The sequence below is a fragment of the Populus nigra genome, chromosome 15 (assembly GCF_951802175.1).
Source record: "Populus nigra chromosome 15, ddPopNigr1.1, whole genome shotgun sequence".
Lineage (NCBI taxonomy): Eukaryota > Viridiplantae > Streptophyta > Magnoliopsida > Malpighiales > Salicaceae > Populus > Populus nigra.
The window spans coordinates 4,250,821-4,270,603 of NC_084866.1; the positions used below are offsets into that span (position 1 = coordinate 4,250,821).

Below are 19,783 nucleotides of genomic sequence, written 5' to 3' on the forward strand. Positions count from 1 at the left end.
GCAAAACTCCACTGTTCACGTAAATAGTGGAGTCACTCTTCACTGTTCCGGTCAGTCCGGATCCGGTACAAAGCTAAATGTATTAAACCGGGTCTGATCTAGTAAAAAAAATTAATTTTTATTTTTTTAATTGTGTTTTATTCAAAAAATTAAAAGGCAATCCCAATTTTATTCTTGCCGAGTCCGACCTGGTTAAAAAAAATTTAATTTTAATTTTAATTTTTAATTGTGTTTTATTAAAAAAATTAGAAGTAGATCGCTTAATGACGTAATATTTGCAGAATTTGATCCCAACATCAATTTTGTTCTTGATGATATCTTACCTGATGTTGTTGCGCGCTTAAGAAACCATGAAAAATATAGTCCTTGTTGGATAGATTTCGTACGTTATGAAATTGCACATAGTTTAATGGAACAATAAAAAATATTTGATATCAATATTATTTATTTCATGATATAATAACAGTAGTTAAATTTACAATATTTAAATTAAAAACCATCAATATTAATAAATATTTTTTAAAATATTTTATAACCTCAATTTGAAAAGCATTCTTTTAACCAACACATATTAAACTACTTTTTGTTCAACCTCAATTTCAACCACAGTTTTAACCAAATATATATTTTTCCAAACCAACCTCAACTAAAAGTACTTTTATAAAATAATTTTTTTTAAACCACAACCACTACTACAATACCAAACACACCTAAAGTGTTTGTTAATGTGGTTGTTTCTGTGTTTTGTGTAAATCGCAATGAATGAGTGTTTGGTTACTGGTTTCGAGAATATTTAAAATTGATGGGCCTCACCACTTACTTGAAGTTGGACCCGGTTACGGAAAAACAAGTTTTCTCTGCTCTTTGCATGGTGGACTACAACGGCATATTTTCTAGTATTGTTAAAGTATTCAAAATGGCCATTATAACCTCTTCTCTTTCTTTTCATTCATTTCTCCTTAATTGCAACAACAATTACGAAGGACCAATAAACTATTCTTTAGAGTTGAGTTATATTTTAAATGGAATACACCAAGTTTCAATTGCAACATCTCATAGAAAATAGCAATATTTATAGCCACATGTTTGTGATTGTAGTTGGTTTAAGAGCAGTATACCATTATAGAATGAGTTATGACTTTTAACTGAAGACAAGAAATAATTCAATCAATTAAAATGAAAATCACTAAAAACATGGGAATGAATTGGAAGTTTTCACATTTGTTCCGGCTTATCCATATACATATATTTAAATTGTTTGTTTTATTTCATCATCACTGCCGAATATTTTTTTGTGAAGAAAATTAAATAGACTTTAATGTATCTTTTTGGTTTAGGGTTATCAATAAATGTTGTAAAAGTTATGGACTTTTTACTTTTATTTTCCTATTCCATCCTCTGTAAACATTCAATTTTTTTTAAATATAATTAATTATTTCTTTTATTTTTATTACACTATCAAACATATAGCAATGAATGAGCCTGACACACATGATAAAGCTTCTTGGACCTAAGCAATGTTGCACATGTTTTAATATTTGCATTAAAGCTATTAAGAGAAGCATGAGACCAAACACCTATTTTGATCAAAGCTGGTTGGAAATTTATCATATAGTCATTCAAAGAACAAACATGTCTTTCTTTAACAAGAGCATAACTTAAAAACAAATGGGATGAGATTAAAAAAGATTGGAGGATATGAAAAAGTTAATATTTGAAACTAGAGTTGGTTGGAGTAGTGAACTTGGGACTATCTCTGCAAATGATGAATGGTGAAAAACAAAAATCCAAGTTAGTTATCATTGTTGATAGGCTCACAATTTAATTAATCTTTTAGCATTGTTAACCATATTTAGCTTTCATTACATAGGAAATGAGAGGAGCAAAAAAGTTTAAGCATGTCGGAATAGAGCCTTCGTTGTGTGCCAAGTATGACATCATGTTTGGTAACATAGTGACCACGAGATAATAAGCTTGGGCTTCCTTGCAAGGAGTGTTATCTGATAAAGATAATGGGACAGTTGAGATAAGAAATACAACTAATGATGAAATTAATATAGAAGAAGAAAGTGGAAATTCTGAAAAGAATGCAATACTGATTTTATACATGATGTTAGCAATATGGTTGGTGGAAGCAATGTCGTGAACAGTAATAACAACCATAATAGTGCTAGGAGAAAAGGTGCACAACATACTACACCTCAACGTTAGAAAAAAAAGAGGGGGACTAAAATGGGAGCATAATTATTCGCATGTCTGGATCGACTTGTTGAAAGCCTCTCGATGGCCAGAGAGTGCACATCAACTTCTAGAGATAAAAAATGATGTAGCATTAAAGAGGTTATGGAAGAACTGCATTCTATAGATAAAGCTAACTTTGGTAGTGCATTGCATACCTTTGCCACTAAATTTTTTTAAGTGAGAAGCAAGAGGGAGATATGGGCTGCAATAGGATCTATTGATAGGAAATTATCATGATTGAAAATAATGTTTGATCAACGAAGAAAACCACAGATGGAAAAGGTCAAGTGTTAACTTATTAACCTATTCATGTCATTTAATCTATGTTAAATACTATAATCCAACAAATTTTCACTTGTCTGTACTGTCATTCCATCGTCTTTTTCAGACTTTTTATGCTGTAATTATTGTTTGACTTATGTCATGTTGCCTATATATTTTTGTTATCAGTATTTGAATTGCAGAACTATGTACATTTTCACCTTATATAACATTGAATTTTGTTAGGTTGGAAGTTCAATTGGCAATGAACTTTGAATGTTTGGTCACTTGATTTTCAATGTTAGCTTTCATATATGAAAATCGAAAGTTCAGTTGGTAATGCATTTTGAATGTTTGGTCCATTCTTACAATTGGTATAGAAATAACAATATGAAGTATAGTTAGGATGTTACTTTCATATTGTCTCCTTGTGAAGAGCAAACCAAAAGTTTAGTTTGTAAGAAACTTGTTGTTAGTTTCTCATTGCTTTTATTTTGAATAAGTAAGTTTATTTTTATTTCATATAACCAAATGTTTTATTTAAGAAGATTTATATTTCTTATATATGTTTCTATCTGCTTCTTAAAATTGGAGCATTATGCTATTTTAGTAATCTTTGACAAATTTAAAATAGAAATAACTTTGGCCTACACGTATGCTTAGAGCATATCAATTTCAATGCCTACACGTATGCTTAGAGCATATCAATTTCAATGCCTACACGTATGCTTAGAGCATATCAATTTCAATATGATGAAGTTTATTATAAATAATATGCATCCTTAGCTTTATATGTTGTGAAAATGTGATGCTTTCATTAAGTAGTTATTCCCTCATGTATGATGGTTTGGTTTTTATGCAATGATTGATTCGTTGAACTATTAGTGAGAGGTTAAACAACCTAACATCTTTTTTTCCCCATAACTGTTAGCGTAATGTTTTTAATTTGTAATAAAAAATAAGCTTTCGCTAGACTTAACATCTCAAGTTAATAACAAATTTGTTTTAAAAAAAATCATATAGGCACGTAAAAGTTGATTGAATTCGAGTGGCTTTAAGATAATACAAATGCATGTTTCATACAACATTTTTACTTTATGTAACAGTCACTTTCAATTTATGTTGCCATTAAACACAATAAATTATATGTCATAATAAATATGGACTCACAATGGTTTGAAACGCTTTTCAAAGGGGATTATGATAGCATAATGAATTATATAGCTGATTATCTTAATTATGGTGATTTTATCGGTAAACGATGGAGGTTTTAGTGATAATCATAGTTCAGATTACGACAACGATGACGATTCAGATGATGAAAGTGAGTTGTTTTGGAAAAGAGAGTTTGATCATCATAAATTGGTTTTATGCACGCTAGTGCTCTCGCATTATAATATAAAGAACCTTGTATGGATTCTTAAAACATTGGAATGCAATGGTTGAATGAAATATTACATGGAAATTGAACACAATATGTAAACATGTTAGGATGGATGCAACAATATTTCAAAATCTTTGCTTTCAACTTGAAAACCAGTATGGGTTAAAAGCATCTAGAAGAATGTGTGTTTTTGAGAAAGTCGGAAAGTTTCTTTATACGTTAGCATTAAGTGCTTCAAACAAGGAAGTTCAGGAGAGATTCCAACATTCAAGAGAAACTGTTAGCAAGTATTTTATTGATTTTCTTAAATCAGTTTGTTCGCTTGCTGTAGATTTTATAAAACCTGAAGATTCCAAGTTTTTAAACACACCATGTGAAATTACGAACAATCCTAAATATATGCCTCATTTCAAGGTAATGATATCATTCGTATTTACTGACAATACTTTGAATTAATTTTTTTTTATAAAATTTAGGATTCATCAACTGACATTGATGTTTGTTATTGGTTTCTCTCATGTAGAATTGTGTAGGAGTTATTGATGGCACACATGTGCGTGCATGTGTTTCTTCAGAAAATCAAATTTTATTTATCGGTAGAAAAGGTGTGCCGACCCAAAATGTTATGACTGCATGTAACTTTGACATGTAATTCACATTTCTTTTGGCAGGTTGGAAATGTAAACCCTCAGAAAAACATATGATCGAAGTAATAAGGTCTTAATGAGTAATGGAGATTTGGTATGAAATAAATGAATAAATAGAGAGAATGATAATAAATGTGTCATGTAAGGAAGAGAATGATCTCTATAAATAAATGTAAAGGTATTGTTGAAGTCGAAATGAGTGTTATAATTTGTAGTTTAAAACTCTTAACGTTGGCAAAGCCAGGGACGAGTTTCAATGGATAAAAGAATAGAAAATGAGAAGATATGTAAGCCGTGGTCAAAAAACTTATTTTGACAAATTAATGATAAATAGGGCAATATTGAATTTAATGAGTATAAATTAAGAGGGAATTTCATGATGATTTAAGTAAATAAATTAATGCATAAAATTCAGATTTTGGCGTAAAAAACACTAACTGTCTAGTTTTACAGTATTGATGATATATCTCAATCCGACCATTGGAATGGATTGAAATGTTATGAGGAATCTCCAGACTTATTGTTTTATCTTAGGTTAAAATTCCATGTCAATCGGAGTTTGGGAAGGCTTTACAAGAGTATTGAAAATAAGGTAAATTAAAGAAGATGACACACGAGCCATTAATAAGGGTATTTTGGTAATTTTATCAAAATAAATATTCTTTTCTCCTCCTTTAAAGACAACCCACGTCCTGTGCAAAAGGAAAACAAGAGGGAAACCATTTTTTTCCTCCCCTTTTCTTTATCTTCTCTCCATTTCTTCAAGCTAAATCAAAAGAGAGTGTTCTTGGGAGGATTATAACCAAGAAAACAAATAAATGACTAAACTTGGAGAGTTAGAGAGCTTGAGAAAAAACAAAGAGAAGAAGCTGGAAATTGGAAGAGAAGGACATGATTTTTGTAGATTTTTGCAAGAACTCATTGAAATAAGTTAAAGTAGCAAAGGTAAGGAACTTACCCTCAAGTAATTTCGTTTTTCTCTCTTGTTCTTGCATGAGGAGAAGAAAACCTCCAAGTTTAAATTCCAGGGTTCATGTATATATCTTGGGGGAATAATTATTCTTGTGAATTTTGAGGTTATTTGCATGATAATTGCTTGATTAACAGCAGATAGAAGGAATAAATTGATTTGAAACTATGAGTTTTGGGATGACAACATGGTAGGAACTTCGGTAGCCATATCTTGGCTTTCCACCATTGGATTAGGTTTATGTTTTGATATGTTATTATGGTCAATGTCACTTACATTCTGACCGAAGGGATTGCCAATTTTAGACTTCGTTGGAGAGTTAGAGGAACATTTTTGGAAAATCACCCTTCAAGACAGTCTCGTTCGTCGGTCGTTATCTCATCTTTCCACCGTTGGATTGGTCTGGATCTTGGATAAGTTGTTCATCCAGATGTTCTATAAATACTGAACGGAATAATTATTCTTGTGAATTTTGAGGTTATTTGCATGATAATTGCTTGATTAACAGCAGATAGAAGGAATAAATTGATTTGAAACTATGAGTTTTGGGATGACAACATGGTAGGAACTTCGGTAGCCATATCTTGGCTTTCCACCATTGGATTAGGTTTATGTTTTGATATGTTATTATGGTCAATGTCACTTACATTCTGACCGAAGGGATTGCTAATTTTAGACTTCGTTGGAGAGTTAGAGGAACATTTTTGGAAAATCACCCTTCAAGACAGTCTTGTTCGTCGGTCGTTATCTCATCTTTCCACCGTTGGATTGGTCTGGATCTTGGATAAGTTGTTCATCCAGATGTTCTATAAATACTGAACGGAATAATTATTCTTGTGAATTTTGAGGTTATTTGCATGATAATTGCTTGATTAACAGCAGATAGAAGGAATAAATTGATTTGAAACTATGAGTTTTGGGATGACAACATGGTAGGAACTTCGGTAGCCATATCTTGGCTTTCCACCATTGGATTAGGTTTATGTTTTGATATGTTATTATGGTCAATGTCACTTACATTCTGACCGAAGGGATTGCCAATTTTAGACTTTGTTGGAGAGTTAGAGGAACATTTTTGGAAAATCACCCTTCAAGACAGTCTCGTTCGTCGGTCGTTATCTCATTTTTCCACCGTTGGATTGGTCTGGATCTTGGATAAGTTGTTCATCCAGATGTTCTATAAATACTGAACGGAATAATTATTCTTGTGAATTTTGAGGTTATTTGCATGATAATTGCTTGATTAACAGCAGATAGAAAGAATAAATTGATTTGAAACTATGAGTTTTGGGATGACAACATGGTAGGAACTTCGGTAGCCATATCTTGGCTTTCCACCATTGGATTAGGTTTATGTTTTGATATGTTATTATGGTCAATGTCACTTACATTCTGACCGAAGGGATTGCCAATTTTAGACTTCGTTGGAGAGTTAGAGGAACATTTTTGGAAAATCACCCTTCAAGACAGTCTTGTTCGTCGGTCGTTATCTCATCTTTCCACCGTTGGATTGGTCTGGATCTTGGATAAGTTGTTCATCCAGATGTTCTATAAATACTGAACGGAATAATTATTCTTGTGAATTTTGAGGTTATTTGCATGATAATTGCTTGATTAACAGCAGATAGAAGGAATAAATTGATTTGAAACTATGAGTTTTGGGATGACAACATGGTAGGAACTTCGGTAGCCATATCTTGGCTTTCCACCATTGGATTAGGTTTATGTTTTGATATGTTATTATGGTCAATGTCACTTACATTCTGACCGAAGGGATTGCCAATTTTAGACTTCGTTGGAGAGTTAGAGGAACATTTTTGGAAAATCACCCTTCAAGACAGTCTCGTTCGTCGGTCGTTATCTCATCTTTCCACCGTTGGATTGGTCTGGATCTTGGATAAGTTGTTCATCCAGATGTTCTATAAATACTGAACGGAATAATTATTCTTGTGAATTTTGAGGTTATTTGCATGATAATTGCTTGATTAACAGCAGATAGAAGGAATAAATTGATTTGAAACTATGAGTTTTGGGATGACAACATGGTAGGAACTTCGGTAGCCATATCTTGGCTTTCCACCATTGGATTAGGTTTATGTTTTGATATGTTATTATGGTCAATGTCACTTACATTCTGACCGAAGGGATTGCCAATTTTAGACTTCGTTGGAGAGTTAGAGGAACATTTTTGGAAAATCACCCTTCAAGACAGTCTCGTTCGTCGGTCGTTATCTCATCTTTCCACCGTTGGATTGGTCTGGATCTTGGATAAGTTGTTCATCCAGATGTTCTATAAATACTGAACGGAATAATTATTCTTGTGAATTTTGAGGTTATTTGCATGATAATTGCTTGATTAACAGCAGATAGAAGGAATAAATTGATTTGAAACTATGAGTTTTGGGATGACAACATGGTAGGAACTTCGGTAGCCATATCTTGGCTTTCCACCATTGGATTAGGTTTATGTTTTGATATGTTATTATGGTCAATGTCACTTACATTCTGACCGAAGGGATTGCCAATTTTAGACTTCGTTGGAGAGTTAGAGGAACATTTTTGGAAAATCACCCTTCAAGACAGTCTCGTTCGTCGGTCGTTATCTCATCTTTCCACCGTTGGATTGGTCTGGATCTTGGATAAGTTGTTCATCCAGATGTTCTATAAATACTGAACGGAATAATTATTCTTGTGAATTTTGAGGTTATTTGCATGATAATTGCTTGATTAACAGCAGATAGAAGGAATAAATTGATTTGAAACTATGAGTTTTGGGATGACAACATGGTAGGAACTTCGGTAGCCATATCTTGGCTTTCCACCATTGGATTAGGTTTATGTTTTGATATGTTATTATGGTCAATGTCACTTACATTCTGACCGAAGGGATTGCCAATTTTAGACTTCGTTGGAGAGTTAGAGGAACATTTTTGGAAAATCACCCTTCAAGACAGTCTCGTTCGTCGGTCGTTATCTCATCTTTCCACCGTTGGATTGGTCTGGATCTTGGATAAGTTGTTCATCCAGATGTTCTATAAATACTGAACGAAATAATTATTCTTGTGAATTTTGAGGTTATTTGCATGATAATTGCTTGATTAACAGCAGATAGAAGGAATAAATTGATTTGAAACTATGAGTTTTGGGATGACAACATGGTAGGAACTTCGGTAGCCATATCTTGGCTTTCCACCATTGGATTAGGTTTATGTTTTGATATGTTATTATGGTCAATGTCACTTACATTCTGACCGAAGGGATTGCCAATTTTAGACTTCGTTGGAGAGTTAGAGGAACATTTTTGGAAAATCACCCTTCAAGACAGTCTCGTTCGTCGGTCGTTATCTCATCTTTCCACCGTTGGATTGGTCTGGATCTTGGATAAGTTGTTCATCCAAATGTTCTATAAATACTGAACGGTTAAGATCAAAAACAAACACTCTGACTAGAAATTGTACTTCCCGAACAGTAGGTCTTTAATATTCAGGTTAGTTTGGTATTGTTTCGATATAGAGTGATTTAACCATTGGATGTATGTTAATTTTGGATATGTTATGCTAATAATGATGATGTATAATTTCACCATTTGGATTTATTGAATGTTGAGTTTACATATTAATGTTTTAAGTTTGGTTTGAGAAATATTGAATGAGAATATTGTGTTTAGCATAAAAAGTATGTTTTGGGCCTAAAGACAATTGTAATGGGTTGAATGATGATGGAAGTGTTTGAGAATTGTTTGTGTTGTGTTTGAGTCATGTTTGATGTGTTGATAAGTGATTAGTATAGTTAAATTCCATAAAAATAGTGATTGATTAATACTTTGGTTGTGTTGGTATGAGAAACATGATATTGAAAAGTAGTTTGGGATAAATTGAAACTAACTTTGGAAAATTAATCACTATTGTGACTAACGATGTTAATTTTTTTGATAAATTATATGTTTTGATGAAGAAATGAATAGGAAATCATGGTAAGGGATATTGTAAATTGAATTATGATATAAGAAATCATTTTGAGTGTGCTTTGGAAAAAATTTGCTGAAATTTAAGATAAATTACATTGTTTGGTGATAGATTAAATGTCTTGGACATTAGAAAATCAGTGACGAGAATTCATGTCTCCGGACACAAAAAAAAATTGGTAATGAAAAGTCATGTTTTTTGAACATTAAAAATCATTGATGAAGAATTGAGTTAATTGGACATTTAATGTTAGTGTAAATAAATTTTAATGTAAATGGATTTAAATGACAAGCAAGAAAATAAAATACATTCATGGAAATTGTTTACGAAAGTATTTGATTTTATGAATTTATGAATACTATGAATAAATCGAGAAGATTTGGATATGGATTCAGGATGCTATATTGGAATGTAGGAGAAACATCGAAGGGGGACCCAACTTTTCAGTGTTAACATGTAATTAGTCGTATTAGAGGGTACCTTTCCATATATAAAAGATATACACTATAGGAGTTTTGAAAGATATACATTGATGTATTCTTTTAGAATAGAAACTCTATAACCTCTCTATATATATATCTGCTTATATAAGGTATTCCTTCAAGAGAGAAGAATAAAAAGCACAATTAAATAAAACCGTAAACCTTAAACTTTATCATGGTATGAGAGCTTTCATGACTAAACGGTCACGAGTTCAAATCTTACTATCTCTATTTATTTGATAAAATTTAAGCACAAAGTAATATGAGCATGTGCAAGTTTTAAAAAGAGCTTTCACTTGAGGGGGCGTGTTGAAGAATAATATAAATTATATCTTGGGACCTCACCTAACAGTTTAAGCTCAAGGACTTGTGATGGTATCTGGTTCATGAGATACATTGTATAGTTCACGGCATCCACCTAATAATTTTGAGGTACATATACAGTGCAATGTGTGTTCCTTGGCTTCAATCCTTACCAAAAGGGGTACCGGTGTTACCATCCTTCAACTCACCACATGTATGTCAGCATGGATGTTACTTTCTCCGAAATAGAATACGTTTTTCATCTGGATCAATCCACCTCTAGTCCATAAGGGGAGCGGCTGCAACATGATGCCTATAATTTTTTATCTTCCCCAACTATCTGAACAGTTTGGTCCAAGGGGAGGATCAGGTTTACGGGAAAATGCTTCAGGGGAAGGATTTGGTTCATGGGAAGGAGTGGAGTTAGGGGAGTCTAGTTCACACACAATTAATGGTGCAGGGAAGGATACACAGAGTCCAGTTCACACAACATTAATGGTACAAGGGATGGATACACATTAGAACAGCAAGACAATCAGGATGAAGCAGCCCCTTCTTTTCCACAAATCCATGTTCAAGATCGACCGGATATTTATGAGGTAAGTAACACTACAAGCCCTTCATCTTCCCCGTTATTATCTGCTCCATGTTACTCTTTGCTTCCTAGACAGAATCGTGGGAAGACACCTGTCAGGTACTCTCCGAAAGGCAAAGCAAGGTATGCCATCACACAAGATGTCTCTGCATATAAACTGCTACCACAACATCAAGCCTTCATGAATGAGATGGAGAATATAAAAATACCTACAAAGATTGAGGAAGCCTTAATGAACTTGAGTTGGGCAGAGGCAATAGAGGCTGAAATGGATGCACTAAAAATAAACTGCACATGAAACATTGTATCACTCACTTTAGGAAAAAATCCAGTAGGTTACAAATGGATATTCACCCTCAAGCATAAAGCAAATGGGACAATTGATCGGTACAAGGCAAGGCTAATAGTAAAGGGGTATACACAGTCATTTGACATTGATTATCAGGAAACCTTTGCCCCGGTTAGAAAGATGAACACCCTCAGAGTCTTGTTGTCTTTAGCAACAAATTTCAGTTGGCCTTTGAAGCAATTTGATGTGAAGAACGTATTTCTCCATCAGGATTTAGAAGAAAAAGTTTATATGTAGCTTCCATCTGGGTCTAATGGTCCACAATCTAGTGGAAAAGTGTGTAGATTACGGAAAACATTGTGTGGCTTGAAGCAATCGCTGAGAGCATGGTTTGGGAGGTTCATAGATGCTATGAAACGAATTGGTTATGATCATGGTAACTTTAATCACACTTTATTCATTAAACGCAAGAATGATAGAGTTACACTACTCATTATTTATGTAGATAATATGATTGTAACTGGTAATGACACAGACAGAATAAAAAGGCTACAAGAATGTTTGTCTATTAAATTCAAAATGAAAGATTTGGGAGGACTGAAATATTTCTTGGGGATTGAAGTTGCAAGGACCAATAATGGTATATACCTGTTACAACAAAAGTATATAATGGATCTATTATCTGAAATTGGTATGCTGGAATGTAAATTGGTAGAGTCTCATATTGTTCAGAATTATCGTCTGGCCATTCACCTAGATCAGGTACCAACAAACAAGGAAAGATACCAGCGATTGGTAGGGAGATTAATTTATTTGTCTCACACACGCCCAAACATTGTCTATGTTGTTAGTGTGGTAAGTCAGTTATGCATGCTTCAAGTAAAGATCAAATGACAGTTGTAATGAGAATTCTGAGTTACCTAAAAGAAGCTCTAGAAAAAGGACTGACTTTTAAAAGATATGGACATATAGAAGTGAAGGGATTTACTGATGCAAATTGGGTAGGGAATCTCACTGACCGAAGGTCCACTTCTAGCTATTTTACATTTGTTGCAGGAAATCTTGTCACATGCCGAAGCAAAAAACAAAATGTGTCAGCAAGGTCCTCAACAGAAGCATAATATAGAGTGATGGCACATGGAATATGTGAACTGTTATGGCTTAGAATCTTACTTACCGAAATTGGTTATGAACTAAAGAAACCTATGTTATTATACTGTGACAATTAGGCTGCACAAGAGATAACTAATAATCTGGTCCAGTATGATCGAACTAAACACATTGAGATAGATCGACACTTCATTAAGGAAAAGTTACTTATAAAGTTAGTGGACATCCTTTTTGTTCGTTCAAGTGAGCAACTATTAGATATTTTAACTCATGCAGTTCCTGCGGAAGCTCTTCATAAGTCTCTAAACAAGTTAGGCTTAAAAGATATTTTCGCACCAACTTGAGGGGAAGTGTTAACGTGTAATTAGCCATATTAGAGGGTACATTTCTTTATATAAAAGATATACATTATAGGAGTTCTAAAAGATATACATTGATGTGTTCCTTTAGAATAGGAACTTTGTAACCTCCATATATATCTGCCTATATAAGGTATTCCTTTAAAAGTGGATACTAAGAAGCATAATTAAATAAAACCCTAAACCTTAAACTTTATCATGCAGGAGCTTGTATAGCAGGAGTTTAAGAAGGGACTGTAGGAGGGACACAACAACAACAAGGAAGCGCGAACCGAGCTTTTGTAGCAGGTAGATGTTCTATACCTATGCTTTTTACGTAACATTGATTTTACTAACTTGTTAAATTCTTGGTCTTTGCATTTATGGGTGAAACCACAAAGAGAAACGATAAAGTGAAATAAACAAGAAATTAAAAGAGATTTGAGTACTTGATTGATTTAAAAATATGAATACATTAATGGACTTCATTGATGATCGTTCCTTGAACTTGATTAGTCGGTTCCGAATGTGGAGGCTAATGATGTTAGTAAGGTTTATTAACATCAACATGATTATCCCTAAAAATAAGGGATATTGAACTTGATTAACTATTCGGGTCAGAATAGTTAATGATATCGACTAGTAACATCGATATCGGTAATCACATGAAACTTGATTAGTTATTCCTGAAGTGAAAGCTAATGATGTCAAGAATCTTGACATTGGCATTTCTGGAAATATTCCAAGGTATTATAGAAAGAAAATTTTGATTGGCTATTTTAGGTTGGAAATAATCAATGACATCAATCAGTGGCATTGATGTTGGCATTTACAACAAACTTGATTAGTTGGTCAAGGGTCTCAAACATTCGTGCTACTAGATCCTACCTCTAAGTAAATCAACCTATAATGGTTACTTCTTGAATATTTAGGACTAGGGAATAATAATCTTATTTAGTAAAAATTACGAGTGAATCTTGGTATTATAGGATAAATGAACTTGAACAAGTCATTATCCATGACCACTATTGCATAAATATTTTTTTTAGCAACAACTTCTTTTAGGATTTAGGTTAGGCTTATAAAGCCCAATAAAAAGCCCATCTAATTATTCATTGACTAGGCTCAATAGACTATAACTGGTCACATGTTTTGATCATGAGTAGTTGGTTATAGATGACCTCAATCTTAAAATGGATAGGCTTAGGTCCAATCATCTTAAGCGTCGAGTTTCACTCATTGTATTAGACTTATTATCACCCATATAGAAGGACCCTAGACATATTGGGTATAATAAAACATTAGAAATAAAAGACAAGTAGTAATGCAACTTATCTTAGGTATGATGCTATAAGGTGATATTATCTTAACTTTATCATAACTAGTCCCTTATCTTAGACTCTAAAGACTAGTTAGAATTTCTAATGACCATAGTAATAGGTGACGACTCCTTTATATTTTTCATAAGTTTTAGACCTTTCCCCCATCAACACAAAAAAGACTTTCCTTTTCTAGAAAAAAGGGCAGGTCATCGCGATGGCAAGTGTGTGACATGCTTTTTATATTAGCCACTTTATGAAAAAGGCATGTTTTAATGCTAACGATCTTGATCAATCTCTTCCCTAGTGTTATTGTTTCTTTGCTACATGAATATGAAGATGTATTTTTAATTATGTTCCTAGTGGTTTTGTGCCCACCGGGGAGTAAAATATCAAATTGATCTCAAGCTTGAAGTTGTAATTCCTAACTGACCAACCTATATAAGTAACCTAAAAGAGAGAGAAAAAAAAGAAGCTTTAAAAGCAAGTTAAGAAGCTGACGACTAAAGGGCACTTGAAAGAGAGTATGAGTCCATGTGCTGTATCGATGTTTCTTGTGATGAAAAAGTAAGGGTCTTAAAGGATATGTGCGAATTGTCGGTTGTCAATAACATTATGATAAAGTATAGACATCCAATTCCTATATTAGTTTATATGTTATATGAATTTCATGGTTCATATATCTTTACAAAATTAATTTGAAAAATGTTTATAATTAAATTAGAATGAAATAAGGTGATGGATGAAAAACTACTTTTAAGACTAAACATGAGCTATATGAAGGTCAGTGATGTCGTTTGGTCTCATTAATACATTAACTGCTTTTATAAGATTGATGAATCATGTATTGCGTGCATTTATAAGCAAATATTTGTGGTAGTATATTTTGATGATATCTTGCTTTACAATAAAAGTTTAGATGAGTATGTTAATCATTTACATTATGTGCTTGGTATTTTGAGAAAAAAACAATCATGCTAATTTAAGGAAGTGTACTTTTTGCATGGAAAAAAAATTGTATTTCTTGGTTATATTGTTAGTGCAAAAGGTATTGAGATAGATGATAAAATGGTAAAGAAATTCCATTAGAGTGTTTGACAATAATTTGAAAAGAAGAATGAAAAATATGCATCTAAAGCTAACAAGGGTCAAAGGTATGTTATCTTTGAACCTAGTGATTGGATTGGTTGCATATAAGGAATGAAAGATTCCCAGCTCATAGGTGATCTAAATTGCAGCCTAGAGGGGATGGTGCATTCTAAGTCCTTGAATGGATTAATAACAATGCATACAAGTTGGAACTTCTAGATGACTATAATGTTATTGTTGCATTTAATCTTTTTGATCTTTCTCTATTTAATATATGTGACAATTTGAGGTTGAATCCTTTTAAGAAGATGAGGGATGATGAGAATCAACAAGCAACACCACAAGATCTATTTCATATGCTAATTGGACCAATTACAAAAGCAAGAGCCAAGATATCAAAGAGGCATTCAATGGGTTGATTCAAGACATTTAGGTCGAGAAAGCTTTGAGAATCCTAATTAGAGTTTATTTTTTTTAAGTTAAACATATAAATGCCTTTTATTTTTGGGATGTGAAAAACATGTTGGTTTTTTTGAATAAAAATTATGTGGGCACTCTTGCTTTTGGTTTATTATTGAATTTTTAAGAACTTATCAATGAAATCATCTTTGTGGCATTCTAACCATATACATTCGATTCTTGATTCAAATAATCAACGGGTCGTGGTTTTCTGATATGATTTTAGTTTTTTTGGATAAGTATGCCAATTCTTGATTGGGGTTCCAGGATTTGTCATATGGTTTCGTATCAATTTGGAAAACATGCTTTAGAGGTTTTGTGAATGTGTTGTTGATTTAAGTGTCAATCATATTAAGACACCTCCTATTGACGTTACAGACCAAGGCATGTCCAATGCAGAAAAAAAAAAAATGGAATCCCTTCAAAATAGATGGATATACACGAAAACTTATTGCAGAACGAAAGGCCAACCATTTTATGTAAGTCATGTTTTTCCTCACTAACAAAGTTATTTATTTTTATTAGGTTATTTTAATTTTACATTAAATAAAAATGATTTTCATGAATTGATTTTCAAGTTTACCAATATTAAAGCTGCTCGTTTGATCATAAGTATGATGAAATCATCATTTGAAGAACCATGTTTCAATAAAGTTAGTTTTAAGATCATCCTAAATGGATAAATGTGGTAGATGCGTGGTGAGGAAAGTTAATGTTAGATAAATAATTCATACTTTTTTTATATGGTTTTTCCATAATTTAAAAACTTATTAATGTATGAATTGATTTTTAATGAAAAATTTTACCTGGACATCAAAAAGGAGCGAGTGGCCGGTCACATAAAAAAAAAGCGAGTGGCCGGTCATATAACTATGGGGAAACTAAAGTGTAATTAGGTAAGTCTAAAACAAAAAAAATGTTATATTATTGTAAAAATATAATATTTTATTTCCAAAACCATATTTCTATTTATCAAATTTCTTGTACTAGATTACATGATTTCTAGTATGATACATACAAATATGCAATGAATAAAGTTGATTGTGATGTCATAGCATTGTGGAAAAATTATAGACCAAGGCACGTCACAAATGATAATTGTGATAAGTTTCAAGAATTTATGACATCAAATTGATTTAGAAGGCACTTACAATCCAGGTCTCAAAACAAAAATAGAAAAACTCATGTTTAAAAAAAGTCAGGTTTTGAGTTGGGTATGGATATTAGTCTGCTAAACCTGTAGCTGACTCAATCGTAAATCCAACCCGAAATAAATAAATAAATAACTTCAAGGTTTAAAATTATATAAATACCTAGTTAATTATGTACTAAATAGTTTTAAATTATATATTTGGGTTTAAGATTTAGATTCGAGTTATGGATACCCAATAAATACCTGAATTTGATCAGGTCTGGTTCAAGTATTAAAAATCCATATTCATTCAAGTTTAGATCATATTTGTATAGTTATTTCTGGTTTTAGTTTGAGTTCATGAATGGATAATAAATTACCCAATCTATGAGCACCAGTCCCTAATAAAATCCCTCCCTAGGTTACTATTCTCGTAACTACTCTCTATTAAAAGCACTAAAAGATCCCAATTTGTTACGTTTTAGGTGGAACAATCATATTATAAGCTCCAAATTTCATCATGAGCCAAAACGGCAACCAAAGTCATGAAGAAAAAAAATTATAAACACCAAGTCCATACAAAATTATTAGAAAAATATTTTCATCATATGAAGATATCAAATGGATGATACATTAAAGTTTTTATTAGGAAAAAAAAAATTGATATTAAAAAAATGAAAGATAAAACCTTGATCTCAACATTAAAAAAATGAAGTCACTATCTGAAGCAAGCATAATAGTGGGCTCTCTGTCACCCACAAATTAAATTTTTATAATCAATATATTGGATATGAAACTTGTGATTTGAACAGAGAGGGCTATCTGCTTAACAAAAATAAAATAATAATAATAAAAAGCCGTGTGGATTGGAATGTAGGGCATTTTAGAGTGTGGTAATAGTTGTTTTTTAAGAAATTTTTCAATCGGAAATGCATTAAAATAATATCTTTTTATTTTTTAAAAATTATTTTTGAAATTAACACATTAAAACGATATAAATATATGTAAAAAATAATTTAAAAATAAAATTACTTTTAAAATATAAAAATAAATGGCTTGCAGTGGGCAACACTGATACAACGAAAACAAAAAACATGAAATGAAATACTATGTGAAGAGGAAAAAACAGGATCATGTGCTGATGGGAGAATAGATGCATCCATTTTACCTTGAACGAAGAAGAATCTAAAATAATAAATGCAATCACTTGTATGCATCTTACTTATGGTACTATTTTATAGTCTCCTTAATGATCCAGCTTTAGATGATTTAGTGATGAATTTGACTGCTGTTTTGACCTTCTCGTTGTCCTAAACGTGCTTAATGCCCCTGTCCTGTTCTCAATGAACCTTAAAACTAAGTCCTATATTTAAAATCTAAGCAAATCTATATCTCTCTCGTAAAACAAGAACACATCACATGCAAATGAGCTTGCATACTGACTTCGGAGAGTTCTATTCTTCTCGGGGCAATTAAAGCAAGCATGTTTCTGTGTGCATGTGTGCATCGTTGTAAGCTTCTACTGAACAACAACAGCCGTTGGATCTCGTTCCTCTTCTCATGCATAGATCATTTCCCTTACATTTTTGTCTAAGACAAGTACATGGGCAGTAACTCACATGTATGGACTTGCTACATGCTAAATTTACCTCCCTCTTCAATCATGAGCCATTCGGACTTCACTTGGGGAGACCGAGATGCAAAATCCTGAATTACATCAGTATTGTATACAGTTGCTTGGGTTTCCATATATTTACCAAAGAAAGGCAGGTCAGATAATGTCTCCCCCATCTATGTACTCCTAGAATAAATAACTTGAAGACTTGAGTGCAACTCTCTCCAACTCTGTCTTCTTGTCCGAAACACCAATCTTGCTTCCTTGAGGGAGAAGGGAGTGGGAGAACAGAAAAACTAGAAAAATGCCACTGGCTCCTAGGAGAAGTAAATGCGGTAAAAAGGACGCTAACAAAGGAGCATGGACAGCCGAAGAGGACCAAAAACTGGCCCGAGTCATTGAAATTCATGGTCCAAAGAGGTGGAGATCAATTGCTGCCAAAGCAGGTATTTTGAATGAGTGTATGTCTATAATACCAGTGAAAATAAAACGCAAACTTTTAGCTCAATTGTTTCATTAGAACTCGTCAACTATTTTGGATTTGATCGTACTGTTTACTGCAGATCTGAATAGATGTGGTAAGAGCTGCAGGTTGAGATGGATGAATCATCTTAGACCAAATATTAAGAGAGGTAACATATCAGACCAAGAAGAGGACTTGATACTCAGGCTTCATAAGCTCCTTGGTAACAGGCAAGCTTATCACAATTTTCCTTCTCTCACTTTTCTTCTCTCTCATTATTTTTCAATGAAAGAAATACATGTTGCGATAAGTGTTTTGACTCTGAAGAATTGATTCCTCATTTAGATGGTCTTTGATAGCTGGAAGACTGCCTGGAAGGACTGATAATGAAATTAAGAACTATTGGAATTCTCATTTGAGCAAAAAGATAAAGCAAAAAGAGGAGAAGCCGGTAATAATCTCAACATTGAAACAACCTGAGCCAGAGAAAACCAATGTACTGGGTATGGATAATATTGCCAAGGGAAGGGAGGAGGGTACTTCTAAGAGACTTGAGGACTCAAAATCTAGCTTTGTTGGGGATGACTTCTTTGATTTCTCCAATGAGGACCCTGTGAATTTGGAATGGATGAGTAAATTCCTTGAGCTGGAAGAGTCTTTGTATGAATTTCCATGATATTGTATGTTGCCTTTCGAAGTAGTAGTTTATGCATTCGTATTTTTGTGATGCTAGCAATTGCAAGTTAAGGACGTCTTCGATAATTTAAGGAAAACCCCACGGTTTTTCTTTTTGTTTTCTTCTATTTGTCGATGCCAGTGTTGTTAGCAGTCAATAGATGTGAAGGATTCTCCATGGATTGACAAACTTCTATATTTTGTCCAGCAGTATGATTGTGTAGTTTGAATCTCTAGCATTTGCGAGGATAGTGTCTTTGATCCATCACTTGAAGGATTCGTCTTGTCTTGTCTTGTCTTGATGTAAAACCACAATTTAACTAATATCATTTAGTTTGGTCCTGGTTAAGTCATCTGAAGGCAGGAAAAAATCCTGGGAAATGTTCTAGGTGTGGTAAAGTTTTTCCAAGGAGTAGTCTGCCAAATAAATTAGAAAAGACCAACAG

General features: G+C 32.9%; 1 protein-coding gene across 1 annotated transcript; it reads left to right on the forward strand.

Moving 5' to 3' along the window:
• Positions 1-18,383: 18,383 nt before the first annotated feature.
• Positions 18,384-19,533, forward strand: LOC133673661 (transcription factor MYB114-like). The gene is made up of 3 exons (XM_062094503.1): positions 18,384-18,645; positions 18,763-18,892; positions 19,008-19,533. The coding sequence occupies exons 1-3, from the start codon at positions 18,504-18,506 to the stop codon at positions 19,336-19,338; spliced, it is 603 nt and encodes a 200-aa protein (XP_061950487.1). The 5' UTR covers positions 18,384-18,503; the 3' UTR covers positions 19,339-19,533.
• The last annotated feature ends 250 nt before the right edge of the window (positions 19,534-19,783 follow it).

Excerpts from the sequence above, each read along its gene's own strand:
- LOC133673661 (XM_062094503.1), top strand. The coding sequence starts at position 18,504 with ATGCCACTGGCTCCTAGGAGAAGTAAATGCGGTAAAAAGGACGCTAAC. Across the intron at positions 18,646-18,762 it reads ATCAATTGCTGCCAAAGCAG|ATCTGAATAGATGTGGTAAG; the intron begins GTATTTTGAATG and ends TGTTTACTGCAG. Across the intron at positions 18,893-19,007 it reads CATAAGCTCCTTGGTAACAG|ATGGTCTTTGATAGCTGGAA; the intron begins GCAAGCTTATCA and ends TTCCTCATTTAG.